At 37.1% G+C, this 20861-nt stretch overlaps 1 protein-coding gene across 6 annotated transcripts in view; it reads right to left on the bottom strand.

Moving 5' to 3' along the window:
* Window positions 1–20861, bottom strand: part of SMURF1 (SMAD specific E3 ubiquitin protein ligase 1) — a 115811-nt gene that overhangs the window by 43874 nt on the left and 51076 nt on the right. The window contains exon 1 of one of the 6 annotated variants that reach the window (XM_023518588.1): window positions 10623–10644. The exons of the other annotated variants lie outside the window; for them this stretch is intronic. Coding sequence (XP_023374356.1) covers window positions 10623–10641 — 19 coding nt within the window. The 5' untranslated portion in view covers window positions 10642–10644. Of the gene's footprint in view, window positions 1–10622; window positions 10645–20861 lie in introns of those variants that run through there. 6 annotated transcript variants of the gene reach the window in all.

The raw sequence follows: 20861 nt of genomic DNA, 5'->3' as shown, positions 1-20861 counted from the left end.
CAGCAGCTAGGATTCTTAATCTGCTTCTCAGCATAGTCAGGGATGCTCCATCTGCTTCTACTTTCTGTTCTATGTTCAGATTATTAATATGTCACTTGTGATTTTTACCATCAGGCAACTCAAAAGGGCTGGACATAATATTTTTCCAAGTTGGTATATAAATACGTTAGAGGAGACAGGAGCAAATTAAAAAGAAGTTGGAAACAGCATAAAAATGTAAAGCTTTGAAGACTGTTCCAGCGAAAAAACTTTTCAAAAATTTATTCAAAACCAGAATAGCTTTCAAAGAGCTTTGGCCCTGAAAGAGTTAATTCTATTTCTCTGCTAATTGCTTTGCTATCTGGAATCTTAAGGCTTTTCATTTTTTTATTTAAAAGAAAAACCCAGCAGCACCAGATTCATAACTTAATTTCACACTTCCAACTTGAATAAAATTGACAGATTATAAGGTCTTAAAAATGATAAACTGGGGCGGTGCCCGTAGTTCAGTGGGTAAGGCGCCAGCTACATACACCCAGGTTGGCAGTTTGAATCTGGCTCGGGCCAGCTAAAACAACAATGACAATTGCAATAAAAAAAATAGCCAGGTGTTGTGGTAGGAACCTGTACTCACAGCTACTTAGGAGGCTAAGACAAGAGAATCCCTTAAGCCAGTGGTTCTCAACCTTCCTGATGCTACGACCCTTTAATACAGTTCCTCATGTTGTGGTGACCCCCAACCATAAAATTATTTTTGTTGCAAAAATAACTTAAATTATATAATTTTATGGTTGGGAGTCACCACAACATGAGGAACTGTATTAAAGGGTCGTAGCATCAGGAAGGTTGAGAACCATTGCCTTAAGCCCAAGAGTTTGAGGTTGCTGTGAGCTGTGATGTTACAGCACTCTACTGAGGGTAACATAGTGAGACTCTGTCTCAAAAAAAAAGAACAAACACAGAACTAAGAATCACTAAAAATTTCTAAGAAATCTCATCTGGAAAGAAAAAACAGGCCAGGCTCAGTGGCTCATACCTATAATCATAGCCTTCAGGGAGACTGAAGAAGGAGGATGGCTTAAGCTCAGGAGTTCAAGACCAGCCCAAGCAAGAGCAAGACCCCATCTTTACTAAAAACAGAAAAATTAGCCAGGTGTCATAGTATATGCCTATAGTCCCAGCTACTCAGGAGGCTGAGGCTGGAGAATTGCTTGAGCCCAGGAGTTTGAGGTTACAATGAGCTATGATGATGCCACTACACTGTAGCTGGGGTAACAGAGCAAGAGTTTGTCTCAAAGAAAAAAAAAAGAAAGAAATTTAGTAAAAATATTCTTCTTCTAAAACACAGAATACACATTGTTTACAAACATGTCATTTGGAAAATCTGACTACATACTAAGGATACGAAGCTACAAATGAAACTTTAACAAATTTCCCAAAGTGATAAGCAGTCCTCATTCATTCACTAAATGTGATTTTGAAAATCCATACCAAACACATATCCTAAATCAATCTGCACATCTGACAGAAGGAGAAAGTCAGAAAGCAGAAAGAGAAAGTCAAAGTGGAAATAAGAATATTTAGAATTGAAAGAAAACAAAAATATTCTATGTTAAAATCCATAGATTTAAATTCATTCACTACAAAACCCCATTAAGACTGAAAATAAACTGTTTCCAATTCAAGAAGGATGAATAAATAAATCCCAATAAAGCAGGAATAAGGAATTAATAAAAAGAATAGCACACATTAATGAAAAAGAAAACAAGATAATACTACAACCAGAGGAGCCTATAGTCCCAGCTACTTAAAAAAAACCTTTAGTAAAAAAGAAGGTACAAATACCCTACCTGAACACAAAAGTAGGAAATAAAATCACGAGAAGAAATTTTACAAATCATAAGCGTGCACTACAGGGTATAGGCCTAACTTTAAACCAATGGCTAGAAAGGAAAAATTTTCTAGGACTTATATTGCTCAAAATTGACCCAATAAGTAGTGAAACTCTAGCCAATGACTGAAATGGTAATTGAATCTGCCACAGAAACAAGTCATTAAACCCAGAGTGTTTTAAAGGAAAATTTTATCAAGATTTCAAAGTACAAATAGTTCTCACCTTATGAAGAAAAATAATAAGAGAAGCCACCCAACTGAGTTGATGAGGTTGACATTAAAACCAGGAAGCCCAAAAAAAGAAAGTAAAAATTACAGGGTGTGGTAAATACCCCCAGGAGGTCCCCATATTTAGTTTTCCTCTCCTTCCAGGCAAGTTGGAAGACTGTACTTCCCAGTTGCCTTATAGTTGCTGGGGCCATGTGACTGCAGGGCTTTTAGCAAAAGTGGTGTGTCACTTCTGGGCCATCATATACTACAGGGTAGCAGGTAGGTGATATCCCAGCCTTTACAAGCCTGGGGTGGTGGAATCTCAGAACCCCTATCAGCCTTCATACCTTAATGACTATGTGGAAAACAGCCCCCACTGACTCACAAGGAACATGTGCAAAAATTAAATCATAGTTACTTGGGGCCCAGGGGGATTGGGTGGGAGTTGGGCAGTGCAGGGATGAAGGGGCCCTCAGCTTAACACTTTTGTCTTTTCCATGGTGTTCTGTCTTTCCACAAGGAGAATGCATTCATATATTGCTTCTTAATTAAAAGTAAATCTCATCAGTCCAAGAGGGAAAAGACAAAGAGGACAGGAGAGGGCAGAAGGTTAAGGAGGAGGGAAAGGACAGAAATTCAACAAAAATTTAAATTCTGGAGAAGAATCTCACAGTATTTGTAGAATCTTGTATTGGAAATATTCTTAAAATGACCCTTTTAATAGATATGAGATTGTCTAAACTATATATTGGTGCCACCCCCCCACCCCCGCCATGATCTTTTCAAACTAGGGGAAAAATAAACATGATAGATATATTTTTCAAAAAAGTTTCTAGGTTTGAATTTTTTTTTTTTTGAGACAAGAGTGCCTGGGTAGAGTGCCGTAGTGTCACAGCTCACAGCAACCTCAAACTCTTGGGCTTAAGCGATTCTCTTGCCTCAGCCTCCCAAGTAGCTGGGACTACAGGCACCCACCACAACACCCACCTATTTTTTTTATTGCAGTTGTCATTGCCGTTTAGCTGGCCCGGGCTAGACTCAAACCCACCAGTCTGGGTTATATGGCTAGCACCCTATCCACTGAGCTACAGGCGCAGCCTGTAGGTTTGATTTTGTAGGAAGCAATACCCTACTATGGACAGATAAGTCTAGCAGTAGATTCAATAATTATTAACTATAAAACTAACAATAATAGTTACTAATATTTATTGAGAGCATATTATGTACCAAAAACTATTAATAGTACTTTTGTAGACCATGTCATATCTAATATAACAGATAAGGAAACCAAGGCTGGTGAGATTAAGTTACTTGCCCAAAACCTCACATCTTGGGAGAGGAAAACCTTGAGTCTGTCTGGGGCCCAAGCTCTATATTGTACTATATAGTGTTTCTGAAACGGTATAATTATGGTGACAAATTGACATACGACATAACAGAGCCAGATGCTGTAGGGAAACATGTTTTTAAAAAGCAAACAAGTCTGGCTTAAAAAAAATAAAAAATAAAAAGGAAGCACTACTAGATCCTACCTCTACCAGAGATTTAAAAAAATTCTAAAGCAGTGGTATCTCATTAAATATACATTTTTAAAAGTAACAGCTTGTTAAGATATAATTCACAAACTATAAAACTCATTTTTAAAATGTATGATTCAATGGTTTTTCAGTATATTCACACAGTTGTATACCCCATCCCTGCCATCTAATTTAACGTTTTTGTAATCCCCCAAAGCAGCTGCTCCCTATTTCCTCCCTCCACCAGCCCCTGGCAGCCACAGGCTATAGTGAGTAACGCTACTAATGAATGTTCATGTAACACGGTTTTATACAGACATATATTTAATTCTCTTGGGTATTCTGCCTTGTGATAGACTTGGTAGGTCATATGGTAACTATATTCAACATTTTGGGGAACTATAAAACTGCTTTCCAAAAAGGCTGCACAATTTTACATTCCTGTCAGCAATACATAAAGGTTATAATTTCCCCACGTTCTTGTCCCCACTTTTATCTGTCTTCTTCTAGCCATCATACTGGATGTAAGTGATATCTCATTATGTTTTTGATTTGCACGTCTCTGATGGTTCTGCTGTTGAGCATCTTTCCGTGTGCTCATTGGCCACTGGGATACCTTCTTTGGAGAAATGTCTATTCAGATCCTATGCCCATGTTTTATTTTGGGTCTTTTTTGTTTTTTTTTGAGATGGAGCCTCAAGCTATCCCCCTGGGTAGAGTGCCATGGCATCACAGCTCACAGCAACCTCCAACTCCTGGGTTCAAGTGAGTCTCCTGCCTCAGCCTCCCAAGTAGCTGGGACCACAGGCACCCGCCCGGCACAATGCCCGGCTATTTTTTTGGTTGCAGCTATCATTATTATTATTTTTGGCGGGCCAGGCTGGATTCGAACCCACCAACTTAGGTGTATGTGGCTGGTGCCTTAGCCACTTGAGCCACAGGCGCTGAGCCTACGCCCATGTTTTAAACTGAGTTATTTGTTTTTTCATTGTGGAGTGTTAAAAGTTCTTTATATATTCTAGATACAAGATCTTTATCAAACATATAATTTGCAAATATTTTCTCACAACCTGTGGGTTACTTTTTTTTTGAGACAGAGTCTCACTATGTTGTCCTTGGTAGAGTGCTGTAGCATCACAGCTCACAGCAACCTCAAACTCTTAGACTAAGCAATTCTCTTGCCTCAGCCTCCCAAGTAGCTGGGACTACAGGCACCTGCCACAATGCCCAGCTATTTTTTTTGTTGCAGTTGTCATTGTTGTTTAGCTGGCCCAGGCCGGGTTCAAAACTGCCAGACTCGGTGTATGTGGCTGGTACAAAAACTACTGTGCTATGGGTGCTGGAGCCTGGGTTATCTTTTCATTTTCTTCAGGTGTCCTTTGGAACAAAGAACTTTTATTTATTTATTTTTTTTAAGAGACATGGTCCTAGTCTGTCACCTACCCAGGCTACAGTGCAGTGGCAAGATCATAGCTCACTGTAATCCTAGAATTCCTGGGCTCAACCAATCCTCCTGCCTTGACTTCTCAAAGCACTAGAATTACAGGCGTGGGCCGCTGTTATCCAGCCAAAGCTTTTCATTTTGATGAAATCAAATTTATCTATTTTTTCTTTTTTTGCTTGTGCTTTTGTTGTTGTATCTAAGATTGCATGCCTGGTCTAAAGTCTCAAATATTTATTCCTATGTTTTTGCCTAAAGAGTTTTATAGTTTTAACTCTTATACAGAAATCGATGAACCACCTTGAATAAATTTTGGATCTAGTTTGAGATAGGGGTCCTACTTCATTTTTTTGCATATGGATATATAGGTGTTCCAGCATAATTTGTTGAAAAGACTATTCTTTCCCCACTGAATTATCTCATCAAAACTGTCAAAAATCAACGGACCATAAATATAAGGGCTTATTTCTGAGTTCTGAATTTTATTTCATTGATCTCTTTGTCAAACTTATTATACCAATCTGTCTTAATTACCTTAGCTTTTGTGGTAAGTTTTTTAAATTGGGACATGCTAGTCTCCAACTTTGTTCTTGTTTTTTGAAGATTGTTTTGGCTATTCTAGATCTTTTATACTTCCATGTGAACTTTAATCAGCTTGTCAAATTCTGAAACAAACAAAAAAACAAAAACCTCTAAGGTTTTGACAGGTACTGTGCTGCATCATCTGTAGGTCAGTTTAGGGAGCATTGCTATCTTAACAATTTTAAGTCTTTTAATGCCTGAATGTGGGCTGGTCTGTTTATTTAGGCCTTCTTTAATTTCTTTCCACACTATTTTGTAGTTTTTAGTGTAGAAGTCTTGTACTTTTTTGTTGAATTTATTCCTAAGTATTAATTCTTTTTGATGGTATTTTAAATTGACTTTTGTTTTTCATTTTCAGTACAGTAGGGGTTGCACAGGGTGGTAAGGGGATAGGAAATGAACAGGTGATAGCTAAGGGATACAGGGTACCTTTGGGGGATGATGAAAATATTCTATAATTGATTGTGGTAATGGCTACACAACTCTGACTAAACACCAGTGAATAGTACACTTAAAGGGATGAATTTTATAGCACAGAAACTATCTTACTAAAGATGTTACCAAACAAAAGAGAGAATTTTATTGAATGGATGACACAAACTTTTGGCATTTTGTACTCTGTTTAGTTTACCTTAATAAGAAAGAAGTTCCATTTCCTCAGGTCCATGTCAAAAAGACATGTTTCGACACTAGTGGTTTACTTGGTAACATTAACTCCTTTAAATTAGTCTGAAAGAAAGTTTGGTATGCCTGCTATAATGTTAAACTAGGAGAAGAAAAAACATAACCTTCTGCTGTTTACTTTTGTAAATTATTAAATGGAATGTTGATCAAGTACCTTCAGGTTAATTAATATATAACCTACCTATTAAAAAAAAACAACTAAAGTCTTGGGCAATGACTTCAAAATAACTGAAATAGTCTCTCAGCTAAAATTCTCCTGCTTTCATATGTTGATTCAAATATAAATTATTCTTATTATATTAACAAAAATCCTTCTCAGTAGTTTAAGGCTCACAATTGCCGACAACGCTCTCTGGTGTTCAAAGTACAAAACTCAATTTCTCTTGATCTATTTTACCAACTTTATCACCCAAATGCAATTTATTTAACAGTTCACAGATCATAGCATAGCAATTTTTACCTCAGGGCTTGTCTTCATATTGCATGTTGTCCCCTTTCCGTGATATGTAGCCAGCATTTCCTGAACTAGAAATTTGGGCTCAACAATAGTACATGGCACATAGTAGGCCCTCAATCAGTCAATATTTTCTAAAGAGCTCTACTTGCTATTTTAATGTTAGACTCTGTACTAAGCACTTCACCTATGTTATCTCCTATTCTATCTTCACAAACCCTATGAAGAAATGCAGGGTCTGAAGGGTTATGGTCCAAGGCTGCTCATACTGAACCACTGTCTAGTAACTGAAATCCTATTCATCTTTCAGGTGGCAACTCAAATCCTATCTCATGTCTAGGGCCAATAATGACTTCTCCTTTCTCTAAACTGCTAAAGTACTTATTGCCTTTGACATATAAAAAGCTGTACTACCTTAAATTATTATTTCTTAAGAAGCCTTCATTTTTAGAGCAGTTTTAGGTTCACAGCAAAATTGAGCAGAAGGTACACAAAATTCCCATATACCCCCTGTTCCACATGCATACAGCTTCGCCCACTATCAGCATCACACACCAGAGTGCTGCATGTGTTATAATCGAGGAAAATATAATGACATATCATTATCATACAAAGTCCATAGTTTACATTAGGGTGCATTCTTAGTGGTGTACATTCTATGGGTTTTGACAAATGTATGACATGTAGCCACCCTTACACTAGCATACAAAAAAAGCTGCACATTTTGTGTATGACCCAGCAATTCTACCCCTATATAGAATACCCAAGAGAACTGAAAATATATGGCTTAAAAAAAATCTTGTACATGAAAATCATTCTGCTTTATCTGGATATACCTGATATTAAAACTGGAAAAAATATATTATTTTTAAAGGGGAAATTACAAACATAATTCACTTTTAAATGAGGATGCAATATCCTGTATCCTGAATAACATATTAACAAGTAAAAATTAATGTTTAAGTCATGTACTTTAGTCAAAATTGAATCCAATTTATGTGAGAATTAGTCATTCTTTTCTTTTTTTTCCTTGTCCTTACCCTCACCTCCTCCTTCCTTCTCTGTCTGCTCTCTCATTCCTCCATACCCCACCATGTCATTAATTGTCCTCATATCAAAGTTGAATACATAGGATTCATACTTCTCCATTCCTGTGATGCTTAACTAAGGATAATGTGTTTCACCTCCATCCAGGTTAGTACAGATGCTGCAAAATCTCCATTTTTAAAAATAGCTGAATAATATTCCATGGTATACATATAACACAGCTTGCCAATCCATTCCTGTGTTGAAGGGCATTTAGGCTGTTTCCACATTTTAGCGATTGTAAATTGAGCTACAATAAAGTATTTGAAGTATTTCTTCTTTTTCTGTTGTCTATAAGATTTGGCATGATCTGGTTTTTGAAATTATCTTTTATTTTTATTTATAAATATTTGTTGTCTGTTTTTTGAGATTTTGGAAAAAAAATAATAAGTTAATTGATGACTCCATACTGAACCTTAGAGTCAAAGCATTCTATAATAGACATACTCTTATTTGACAATGTGAATGTTACTTTCTTTGCATTACTATGATTATTATTATTATTGCTTAATACTTCGTTGCAACAATCGTCTGATTTCTTTTCTGAATGTATTTATCCTCATTCATTCTTTATGAGATTTTTGTTTCTAGTCCTTATCTTAAACATTGTTATTGTTGTTAAATTTTAAGCCTTTTTAATTCTGTGAAGGCAAAAGTGGAAACCTAATAATCACATGTAGATGTAAAAATTAAAAAAAAATCTTATACATGAATATTCATAACAGATTATTCACAATAGCAAAAAGGTAGAAACAACCCACATCATCTATCATGTGGTACAGGGATAAACAAGATGTGGCAAATTCACAAAAGGAAATATTTATTCAGAATGAGGTACTGATCCATGTTACAACATGGATGCACTCTGAAAATACTGTACTAAGTGAAAAAAGTTGTGAAAAAAGTTAGATATAAAGGATCACACAATGGAATTGCACGATTCCATTTATAGGAAATGTCCATAGCAGGCAAATCTATAGAGACAGAAAATAGATTAGTGGTTACCTGGGGTTGGGAATAAGAATAAGGAATGACTGCTAACATATGTGGAGTCTCTTTTGTGGGTAATGAAAATATACTGAAATGAGAGGGTGATGGTATACAACTCTGTGAATACATACTAAATTGTACACTTTAACAGGAGAAGTTTATAGTATGATAATTATATCTCAATAAAAAAAGAAATGCAATAGTGATTTCAAGACTAATATAAGGGGTATTTGTCTCTTAGAAGTATTTATCAGTCTTAATGTTAACTTATTAGGGGGTTATAAGTCAGTGTTTAAAAAGCCATGTGGTGTGGAATAACAGGTGTTAAAAATTCTTTAAGTAGGAATAAAAAGACAATGGGCACCTATTATAAAAGGAGTACACAATATAGTGCCTGCTCATAAGAGTTTACATATAAACTAGACAGATAAAAATGCATCAATAAGAAAACCAAACAATAGTGCAAAGCCGATCACTTTTGCTAACCACATTCAGTGACTTCGTGTGCCCCATCAATTCATCCTTTGTCCTCTTCTTTAAGTTTATTCTTTTCAGTCTCACTGCTGGTGCTCAGTTCCAGGCCACTCTCATCTCGTGTCTGAATTATTACAATAGGCTCTGGCATCTCTTTTCTCTAATTCATTTTAATCATGAAGTAATTATTTGTTGGATAAATGAATAAAACACTTTTCATTATATAACCACACACATGTAAGTCTCTGAGCTCAGTACCACTTACAAAATAAAACATAAATTCTTTAAAATATATATGTACATATAACACAAAATTTCTCTGAACAAATTTTAAACTCATTGAAAGTAGGGTCCATGATGGGAGTAAATCTAAGACATTACTGACATAGGGAATCAAATTTTAAGATGAGCTATACAGGCAGATTATAAGAATTCAGAGAAACAATATCACTGCAGGGACGATTAGGCAAGTTTTTTGTTTCTTTGGGGGTTTTGTTTGTTTTTGTGGAGGTGAGTCTTACTGAGTTTCAAAGAATGGGTACATATGGATATACAGAGAGGTTATACTGTCAAAAATCAAAGCAGGGGGTTGGGGGGGTGGAGCAGAGTACATATCAGGTCCTTGTGCCAGTGGCTTGCTTGCCTTAGCATGGATCTAGACACAGATTTAAATTCGATCTTTTAAATATAGTTGTTATCAAAATGCTACTCTATTCATTAAAATAACATTGGAAAGTAAACTAGCATTGATGTACTTAACTCAAGGTTTGCATCTGCATAGTTAAAAGTCTAAGCTTTTGGCTTGGTGCCTGTGGCTCAAGCGGCTAAGGCGCCGGCCACATACACCTAAGGTGGCAGGTTCGAATCCCCAGCCCGGGCCCGCCAAACAACAATGATGGCTGCAACCAAAAAATGGCCAGGCGTTGTGGCGGGCACCTGTAGTCCCAGCTACTTGGGAGGCTGAGGCAGGAGACTCGCTTGAGCCCAGGAGTTGGAGGTTGCTGTGGGCGTGCTGCCATGGCACTCTACCCAGGGGGATAGCTTGAGGCTCCATCTCAAAAGAAAAAAAAAAAAAAAGTCTAAGCTTTCAGCCTGTGACTCACTGGTACAGGATCTTGGGTTAACTTTTCTGCAAACCTACATGTATATTCTATCATGCTAGTATTTTCTGCTCACTTAATTTAAACCTCCAAATAGATAGTATGAGGGAAGGGGGTAGAAAAGGCCTCATTCTTCATACTAAGAACAGTATCGCAAATGCTTAAAGCACATGTAGCCTGCATGTGGGAGCATTTAAAAGAAAAAGACTTACTTCCTGGGGGAAAAATCATGAATTTATGAAGACATGCAACTGTGGAAGAATACATTTTCACAGCCGGGTGTTGTGGTGGGCGCCTGTAGTCCCAGCAACTCGGGAGGCTGAGGAAAGAGAATCGCCTAAGTCCAAGAGCTGGAAGTTGCTGTGAGCTGTGACACTGAGGGTGACAAAGTGAAACTCTGTCTCTAAAAAAAAAAGAAAGAAAGAAAGAAAGAAACACATTTTCATGCAGATGAATTAGTAAAAGTCAGTCTGGAAAGGGATGATGAGAAAACAGGTGGATAATTGTTAATGCTTATACTTTTTTCCAGCCGAAACTGCATACAAAGGCTGTGACTAGTGTTTGTATTCTGTGGCCAGGGCAGGTGGCCTGAGCTACTGAGAGTAATCTAAAGTGTTTGGAGAAGGATGCACTAAATAAAGCTCTTTAGAAATGGATCCTCTATTTACTGACCATGATCAACCTATCATGGAGGTCGAATGGGTTGATCAGAGGTTGAGAGCTATAAACCTGTGTCTTTCTTTCCCTATAGCTTACAGTGAGAGTAGGGTCAGAGGTGGTGGCAACTGGCTGCCAGAATTACATACCTATTCCTCCCACATAAACCCATGTCCTCTTACAGTCAACTTCCCTACCCCAGCAGAAAGACAGAGAAGGAGAGAGGGGGACAGGGAGAAAGAGGGAGAGGGCAAGAAGGGGAGACAAAGAAAGAGCCAATGCATTACATTTTAGATGGAAAAAATAAAATGTCTTATATAATAATAATTTCTCTGCCTTCTGTTCTAAAATATTAAATATCTTCACATTTATTATTAAATGTTCAATTTATACTGGAAGAAAAACTAGTATGAGCAAGCTGTTAGAGTTGCCATATGTAATTTCAACTTTCCTTTCCTATCACCAATAAAAAATGTTCAACAAGCTTAATACTTTGGTATTACAATCTTTTTCTTAAAATTCAGAGGAGATGAAAACTTTTCTATATAACATTACTTTCACTACCCTACGCACAAGGTTCTAATACAGACTTTGAATGTTGTACACATACAACCTGCAAGGGGTTAACCCTACAAAGAAGTTGTGCAGGTCTCACAGAGACAGTTATGCTCTGGTTGGTAAACTACCACCTGTGTTCATAAATAAAGTTTTATTGGAACACAGCCACTTCATCAGTTTACTTAGCATTTATAGCTACAACAGCAGAGTTGAGTAGTTGCAACCATAAGACCTGCAAAGCATAAAATATTTACTATTGGGGCCTTTCAGAAGTTTGCCAGCCCTGCTCTGGATGCATATTAGTAGTGACTGCATATGCATAACCTCCATGGACAAACTTCTAGGGGATCCATGAAAGTTAGAAAAACCTAGTCCCAAATTACTACCCTGGCTTTTAACTACTTATTCATTTATTTACATGGATTTGAAACACATACACAATTTAGTAAAATTCATGCAATGCATAGCCATCAAACTTGAACCAGATGTAAGAAAGAATCATTCCACAAGAATACCATGAAGTATTCCTCTCCAGCTGCTATGTTATAGTCTATTGGAAAACATTTGCAGAATAACAAGTAGAAAATGATAGAAAACTTCCATGGGTCCCTCAGGGTTTGGCGATTCACAACACTTTGCTCAGCTGTGGCTCAGAAAAACCTCTATACAACAGGAGGAGAGAAGGGAAAGGGCCTTTATGAGGCCTTTACTTACCGAAGGGCCAGACTCAGTGCAATATGAGAAATGAGATGGCTTCTGATTCACTCTACCTACACAAACACTAACTGTTGAGTACATGAAGCCATTCCCCAAAACCACTCAAAGAAAGGATCTGTCTCTGGAATAAAGGCTTGAATGAAAATGACATTCTTATGCCAGCTATTTGAGAAACAAAGAAATTTCACAAAAAACTAACTTTTCTAGATTTGAGGACTATAAAGGTCAGAAACCATATAAAGGAAAGCAATTATCAGTACTATTTTTTATAAGTCCATTTCTGGACAGCTAGAAAAATAACCAACAGAAGAATCTGATACCAAGGAGCCTCAAATTCATTACCTCCCTTAAATACAAAACATTCCTTGCTCAGGTCCTCTTTCTAGCCCGTCCCTAGCTAAACTCTCTATTCTCTTTCTAGCACCCTTAGCTTCTACCTGAGTCTAAGTTTATTAATTATTTTATGTCTCTGCATCCCAAGACTGGTTACTTGGATCACTCTGCCCTAATTTCTCCAAATCTGGGCAGCAAATATAACCTCTTTCCACCACAATGCATCCCTCCCTCCTAACCACCTTCTGCCCTCACCAGGATGTATAGCTCCAACTTGATTATTTGAGACCTGAAGCCATACTCATCTATAACCCTTCTTCACTACACCAAACCAAAATGCATGTGTGGATTTTGAAATCATCAAGTTCTGGGTTCAAATCCAGTTCAACTATTTACCCAATGGGTATGGGGGAAATTACTCAACCTCTCTAGGCCTTAATTTCCATATCTGTGCCATACAGGTAATACTTCCTACCCCTTCAGAGCTATTGTAGGCATCGAATAGGTACTCAATAAAGATAGCTGCTATTACTTTTAAGTGATCTTAATAATTACTACTAACATAATTACTACTAACACCAACACTACTCATCAAGCACTCAAATATCTGGCAGTGTGATAGCATCATTACTGAGTTAAACTTTATTAATATTCACAAATTTCTGATATATGTGATATTTAGTCCTATTTTATAGACTGAAAACTGACAGAGAGGTTAAGTAACTTGCTTGATATGCCTAGGCAGTGAGGATATCAGGACTCTAAGGCTAGTCTTTCGAGTACAGTTGAACCTCATTATTCATGGATTCTATATTTGTGAACTCATCTACTTGCTAAAATGTACTTGTAACCCCCAAATCAATACTTGTGGCACTTCCATGCTCACTCACAGATGTGTGCAGAGCAACAAAAACTTGAGTCACCCAACGTGCATGTTCCCAGCTAAGGTCAAACAAGGCAAGGCTCTCCCTTCTGGTTTCAGCCTCATACAGTAAACAAATGATCTTTCCATGGTCTATTTAGTGCCATGTTTTCACGTGTTTGCACTTTGTGTTGGTGATTTTGCTGTTTAAGACAGCCCTTATGCACAGTGCTAAAGTGCTATCTAGTGTTCCTAAGCACAGGACTATGATGTGCCTTGAATAGGAAATATATGTGTTAAATCAATTTAGTTCAGGCATGAGTGATAGTGCTATTGGCCATGACTTCAATCAGTGTTAACAAATCAACAACATACAGGAATAAGGTGTCTTTAAACAGAAGCACATAGAAAATAAAGCTATGTATTTATCACTTGGCAAAAACAGTGTGACCTAAGGCTCACAGGACCATAGCCCTATGTTTCCGTAGGAACAGTGGTTTAGTATTTGTTAAGCCAGCATTTGTAGTGATTTTACAGAACACACCTACTGCAAATAACAGGAATCAACTGTCAGGACTGATAGTCTCCACACCTCACATACTATACACAGATTCACAATAGCTAGCGGTTTTCACTCTCATACCTACACTACATGACCCATGAGACACAAGGAGGCAGGGGCAGAATGGGGGAATAGAGAGTAAGTGTGGCATTCCTATCATCTTATGCTGCTTAAAACACTGGGAAGGGAGAATACACACTACGCACAAACACATACTGTTCCTCTCTCCTCCATCCCACTCCCAGAATTATAAGAAGGTCTGGTGTTCTCTGCAAGTGTTATATTTAGGAAATGGTTCCCAAAAATGAATTGCAAATTAATTAACCAAATTAAAGGCTGCCTTTAGTCTGGCATTCTTAATTGTCAAATTTCCTTTCCTCCCTTTTCAAAGCTATTTTCCTATTCTGCTTTCAGCACTAGCTACAGAAATGGGGGTGAAAACATGGAAAGAATTATCACCACATTGACTTTTGTCTTGGAAAATATAGATTCTTCTGAAATTTAGTGCCAAAAATTCAACAAAGTTCAACAAAGCAACCACCATATAATAATATTAAGTTATTGCCAAAATGCCAGAGCCCTACAGAAATGACACACAAATCCTAAACAATTTTTGCAGTTTAATGCCTAAAATTTTTGTGCAGAAAAATCATTTTATGCCAAGCTAAGTACAATTTATAACTTCTTTTCTCTTCATATAAAGAGTTGGTCTTTAAGAGACTCTCTTTATTTAGAAAAATTAACATACTACAAAAACATACTTTTCTGTACGTATATTTTGATTAAAAAACTATATACCTGGCTGGGAGCAGTGGTTCATGCCTGTAATACTAGTACTCTGAGATACTGAGGCAGGTGGATTGCTTGAGCTCAGATGTTTAAGACCAGCCTGAGTAAGAGTTAAGACCCTGTCTTTATTAAAAAGAAGAAGAAGAAGAGGAGGAGGAGGAAGAAGAGGAAGAGGAGGAAGAAGAGGAAGAAAGAAGAGGAAAAGGAAGAAAAAAAGGAAGAAGAAGAGGGGGAAGAGGAGAAAGAAGGGGAAGAGAAGAAGAAGAGGAAGAGGAGGAAGAGGAGGAAGAAGAAGAAGAGAAAAATTAAGGAAAAGAAAAGAAAAATCAGCCAGATGTTGCGGCACACGCCTATTGTCTCAGCTACTCAGGAGGCTGAGGCAAGAGGATAACTTGAGCCCAGGATTTTGAGGTTGCTATAGGTTATGATGCAATGGCACTCTACCCAGAGTGAAAGAGTGAGACTCCATCTCAAAAAGAAAAAGACTATATACCTAAAGAAAAAAAAAATAGGAAGCCAAGCTTTCAATTACAAATTGACTACAAGTAAATTTCCTAAAATAAAAAGCTTTCCAGTCTAAATATTAAAGATTTGATAAAGACTTTCTATGTTATATTAATTTGAATTTTGAAAAATAACAGATAATGAAAGTCAAATTGTAAGTTTCACTAATAGCTCAGTTAAATTTATGTACAAGAGTAACAAAAGTAAAAGCAATTAAAAGATATCAATCATTTAAAACCATATGTGTGTATACATATATGTACATCATCATATATATACATATATATAGACTCAAAATTCTAAAAGTAACCTTTTAGCTTCCCTGAGATATTTACATTTTACATTTCTCACAAGATAGTAATTTCAGGGTATTATCAGGCAGATTGCAAGGTTTTTCAAGAACATAAATATTCCATTCGAGTAGATATACCTATAAATATTTGTCAAGTGCCTACCTACTAAGTACAGGCAATGGGCCAGGTCCATAAACTTACAGACCTAAAAGAATGTTTTCTTAAAGTTCTCAATTTAGCCATTGGTTATGAGTAAGAAGCACTTTTTATTAGTTGCTAGGGCTGCCATAACAAAGTACCATCTGCTGAATGTCCTAAACTACAGAAAAATATTGTCTTACAGTTCTGAAGGCTAGAAGTTCAAGATCATGATCTGAGCCTAGAGAAAAATCTAGAAGTCCAGCTGCCTTTGCCCTGGGGTTATTTGCTGAGAGATGTCCTTTTAGAGTTTGGAGGATGAAAGCTGGAATCCTTTAACTGCCAAGATTGGGTCCTGATGAATTATCTCTCTGTTTGGGCTAGCACTCAAAAGAGGCACCCTGGTGGTAAAAGTTCAGACAGTAGCCAGGCACCATATCAGCTGGGTGACCAAAAAATTCTCAACCTCGATTCTGGACTACTAGGAACAACTTTCACATACAAATGACCAGCATACCTAAGCCACTGATCAGGCTCTAGGTAGACATTTGGTAGAACACAGGTTCTGCCAAATGGTAGGTACAGATGGCACTGCAAGGGTTTTGAAAACAACTAACATTGAAACCACAACCCACAGAAGGCTAGTTAGAACACATGCCCTAAACTCAACCAGTCTGCTAAAATAATACATCAATATTCTCCATAGTACTTACATAAGGCATACAGTATCATAACATCATAATCAAAATGTCAAGGATATAATCCAAAATTATTGAACATACAAAGAGCAAGGGAAATCATCATGTGGAGAGAAAAAGATTTCCCATGCAAACACTATTCATAAGAAATCTAAAATGGGCTCAGCGTCTGTAGCTCAGCAGCTAGGGAGCCAGCCACGTATACCAGAGGTGGTGGGTTCGAACCCAGCCTGGGCCTGCCAAATAACAATGGCAACCACAACTGAAAAAGTGGCAGGGCATTGTGGCGGGCACCTATAGTCCCAGCTGCTTGGGAGTCTGAGGCAAGAGAATCACTTACGCCCAAGAGTCTGAGGTTGCTGTGAGCTGTGATGCATGGCACTTTACCAAGGCAAACATAGTGTGACTCTGTCTCAAAAGAAAAAGAAAAAGAAAGCTAAAATTGCTATGTTAATATCAGACAAAGTAAGCTTCAGAGAAAGAAAATTACTGAGGCAGGAGGATCTCTTGAGCCCAGAATATCAAGTACAGATGGGGCAACAACCCCATCTCTAAAATACATATGTATACATAAAAGGACATTATACAATAATGTTTTTAATAGGGTCAATTCACCAACAAGATGTAACGATCCTGGATGCCTATGTACCTAACAGAGCATCAAGATACATAAAGCAAAAATCGACAGAATTGAGAGAGAAATAGACAAATCTAAAATTACAGCTAAAGATGTAAAAACTCTCTAGTCAGTAGTTGATAGAGCTAGTAGACAGTCAACAAGGATACATATATGCAGAAGAACTGAGTGCCATTAATAAACTGAACCAAAATGATACAGAGCACTCCATTCAAGCACAGCAGAATACATATTCTTTTCAAGTACAATATGGAACACTCATAAAACAAATCTTAGCAAACCGAAATCATACAATGTATATTCTCTAACCATAATAGAATTAAACTAGAAAGCAACATGAAGAGATAACAGGATAATCTTCAAACACTTGAATGTTAACATCACAATTCTACATAATCCATAGGTCATTAGAGAGTATTTTGAATTAAAAGAGGATGAAAATAAATATTAAAATGTGTGAGATTCAGCTAAAACAGCACTTAGAATGAAATTGATAAGATTAAATGTTATTAGAAAATGTCACAAATCAAAAGTCTAAGCTTATACCTTAAGGGATTTTAAAAGGAAAGGAGAATAAACTGTTACAGTGAGAAATTCTAAACTGAGGTTCACTGAAGTACCAGAAAGAAAGGAGAGAGAGGAAATGGGGCAAAGGCAACAATGGAGGTGATTGTGGCTAGGAATTTTCAAGAAGTAATTGCTATGGTTTGAATGTGTGGAAATAAATATTGGGAGGTGGGCCTAAAGGGGAGGTGTTTAGGTCACATTCTATACTTATGAATGGATTAATGCTGATTATAGAAAGATTTGAAGCTGTGAATTCAACATCTCATTCTCTCCTGTAAGCGCTTTCTTGCCCTTCTACCTTCTGCCATGGAATGATGTGGCAAGAAGGCTTCACAAGAGGTTAGCACCTTGATATTGGACTTCCTACCCTCCAGAACTGTGAGAAATAAATGTATTTTCTTTACAAATTATCCAGTCTGTGGTATTCTGTTATAGCAACACAAAATGGACTAAGACAGTGATAAAAACTGTCATCCCATAATTTCAAAAAGCCCAAGTAGAATAATTAAAGTTTATTACAGCTCAATTTACAATCGCCAAAATGTGGGATCAACCCATGAATGGATTAATAAACTCTGGTATATGTGTACTGTGGAATACTATTCAGCCATAATTAAGATGGAGACTTTACATCTTATGTATTAAACTGGACAGAGTTGGAGAACATTCTCTTTAGTAAAGTATCACAAGAACTGAAAAGCAAGTATCCAATGTATTCAGTACTAATATGAAGCTAGTAGACGAACTAATACAGACCCACACAAGCAAAACACTCAATTTAATTCAAGTTTAGGGGACAGAGTAGTAGAGAAGGAGGGGGAAGGAGGGATTGGTATACTCTCACCACATGGGCATAGTGTAAAAGCACACCTCCTGGGTGACAGGCACAACTACAACAGAAACCTTGCTAACAAACACAAACACTGTAACCTACCATCAATACCCTCATAATAATCTGAAATTAAAAAAAAGAAAAAGCCCAAGCAGAATAAACAAAAAGAAACATACAGCTAGCTATATCACAGGTGAAACTACAGAAAATGTAGACAAAAAGAAAAATCTTAAAAGCAGCCACAAAAAAAAGGGAAAGATTATTTTTCAAAGTATGACTAACTTCTCAAAAGCAACAATAGAGGTAAGAAGACAAGGCAATATGGCTAACCTAGAATTCTCTACCCAGCAAACCTAAGTTTCAGGAAGCAGGATAAAATATAGATCTTTTCAGCTAACTTAGATAAAATTCAAGTTAGCCAACAGCAAAATTTTACATGTTAACATCAAGAGTTTTTTTTTAGGCCAGCCATAGTGGCTCATGCCTGTAATCCTAGCACTCTGGGAGGCTGCGGTAGGTGGATTGCTTGACCTCACAAGTTTGAGATCAGCCTGAGCAAGGGCAACATCCTATCTCCACAAAAAAAAAAAAAAAGAATAGAAAAGTTAGCCAGGCATTGTGGTGGGCACCTGTAGTCTCAGCTTAGGTGGCTGAGGCAAGAGGATTGCTCAAGTCCAAGAGTTCGCGGTTGCTATGAATTATGATGCCAAGGGACTCTTTACCCAGGGCAACTCAGTACAACTCTATCTCAAAAAAATAAAATAAAATAAAATAAATACATAAAACAAGGAACGAAGCAAAAAAATTCCAATTAGTGAAATTTTATAAAGTAACTGTACTATAAGACGGTGCAGTGGGCATGTACCTATAATCCCAGCTACTCAGGAGGCTAAAGTGAGAAGATTGCTTGAGTCCAGCAGTTTAATGCCTGCTTGGGGAACACAGTTAAGACTTCATCTCAAAAAAATAATAATAATTATAGAATAAAGCTAAATTTACTGTAAGAATAAACAAAATAATATACACGTTTCTTATATCCAAGAGTTAAATCTCATTCTCAAATTTTAACTATAAGAGATAATTATCTAATTTTCTGGTAAGGTAAAAATGAGGTGGGAACCAGGGGAAACTATAAGATTTTAATCCCAAAACAAACTTCTTATGGATATTATGAGAGGGTGACTGAGTTAGAAGGGCCTTCTGTCTATGAACATGCTAACTGGCTGTGAGAAAAAAATTAATCAAAGAGAGAGGGGTACCTAGATAATAACAGAACACAGAATGGCAAGTGATGTTACCAGGTAATTTTTTTTTTTTTGGCAATCTGAGAAGATTGTTCTTATAATGTAGGACAGTGTATTTTCTCATTTTCCTCACCAACTGACTCATATTTCTGCCATTTTTCACCATATATCAGTCCCCTACTCCCAGGCACTCAGAAGTAACAGAAAAAACAACAGCTTGACATTTTAGGCTGATACCTAGAGGCAGAAAAAACAAAACAAAACACAGTGCACTGAGAAATCTACAAAATACTAAGCTGTGAGGGTAATTGAAACTGGATAGATTTATAATTGTACCACACTTGGTGAAGAGGATTTATAGAATTCGGCTGATTAATATGCTGTTTTCCATTCAGCCACACATTCGTGGTTTTCAGTCTTCTGATCACCTTCCCTCCCCACTGGATTATAAGATCCATCATTTAAGAAGGTCCTCTACCTCATTCATTTAAAACAACATTTAATAACTGCTTCCTGCCAGGCCCTGGGCCACTGGAGAAACAAATGACTGAGATTCTGCCTTCATCTTTAGCAGCAGGAGCAGAGACAAGGAAATAAATAATATGAATAGGATTATGAAGACGTTTAGATGAAAAGACAAGAAGGAGTGACTAGGGAGTAGATCACTTTACAGAAGAAACGTGTAAAGACATGTCTGAAAAGGCATAGTGAACTTGGGGAAATGGAATGTTTGATTCAGGAATAGGAGGAGAGGCTATAATCAGACTAGAGAAGATGTAGTAATGCTAAGGACTTGAACTTTGCCTTGTTTGGCAATGAAAAGCCAAACATGACTAGATCCATTTTTTTTTTTTTTTAAGCTATAAACTCTAGCATTGGAGTAGAAAATGAAGAAGAATAGGGAGAAGCAGGAGGCAGGAAGCTGACCTCTTGGAAGATGTTTCAGTAGTCTAGGGAGGTCTTATACTGCTTTGTCCCTCACCCCTACAGCATCTAACACAGGGCCTTACACATAAAAGAGAACAATAATGTGGAATTAATTCTAAGAGGAAAATACCTA

The sequence above is a fragment of the Otolemur garnettii genome, unplaced genomic scaffold, assembly GCF_000181295.1.
Source record: "Otolemur garnettii isolate 467f Iridium unplaced genomic scaffold, OtoGar3 scaffold00142, whole genome shotgun sequence".
Taxonomy (NCBI): Eukaryota; Metazoa; Chordata; class Mammalia; order Primates; family Galagidae; genus Otolemur; species Otolemur garnettii.
The sequence above is the reverse complement of the archived record's forward strand: the minus strand, read 5'-3'. Positions and strand labels throughout refer to the sequence as shown.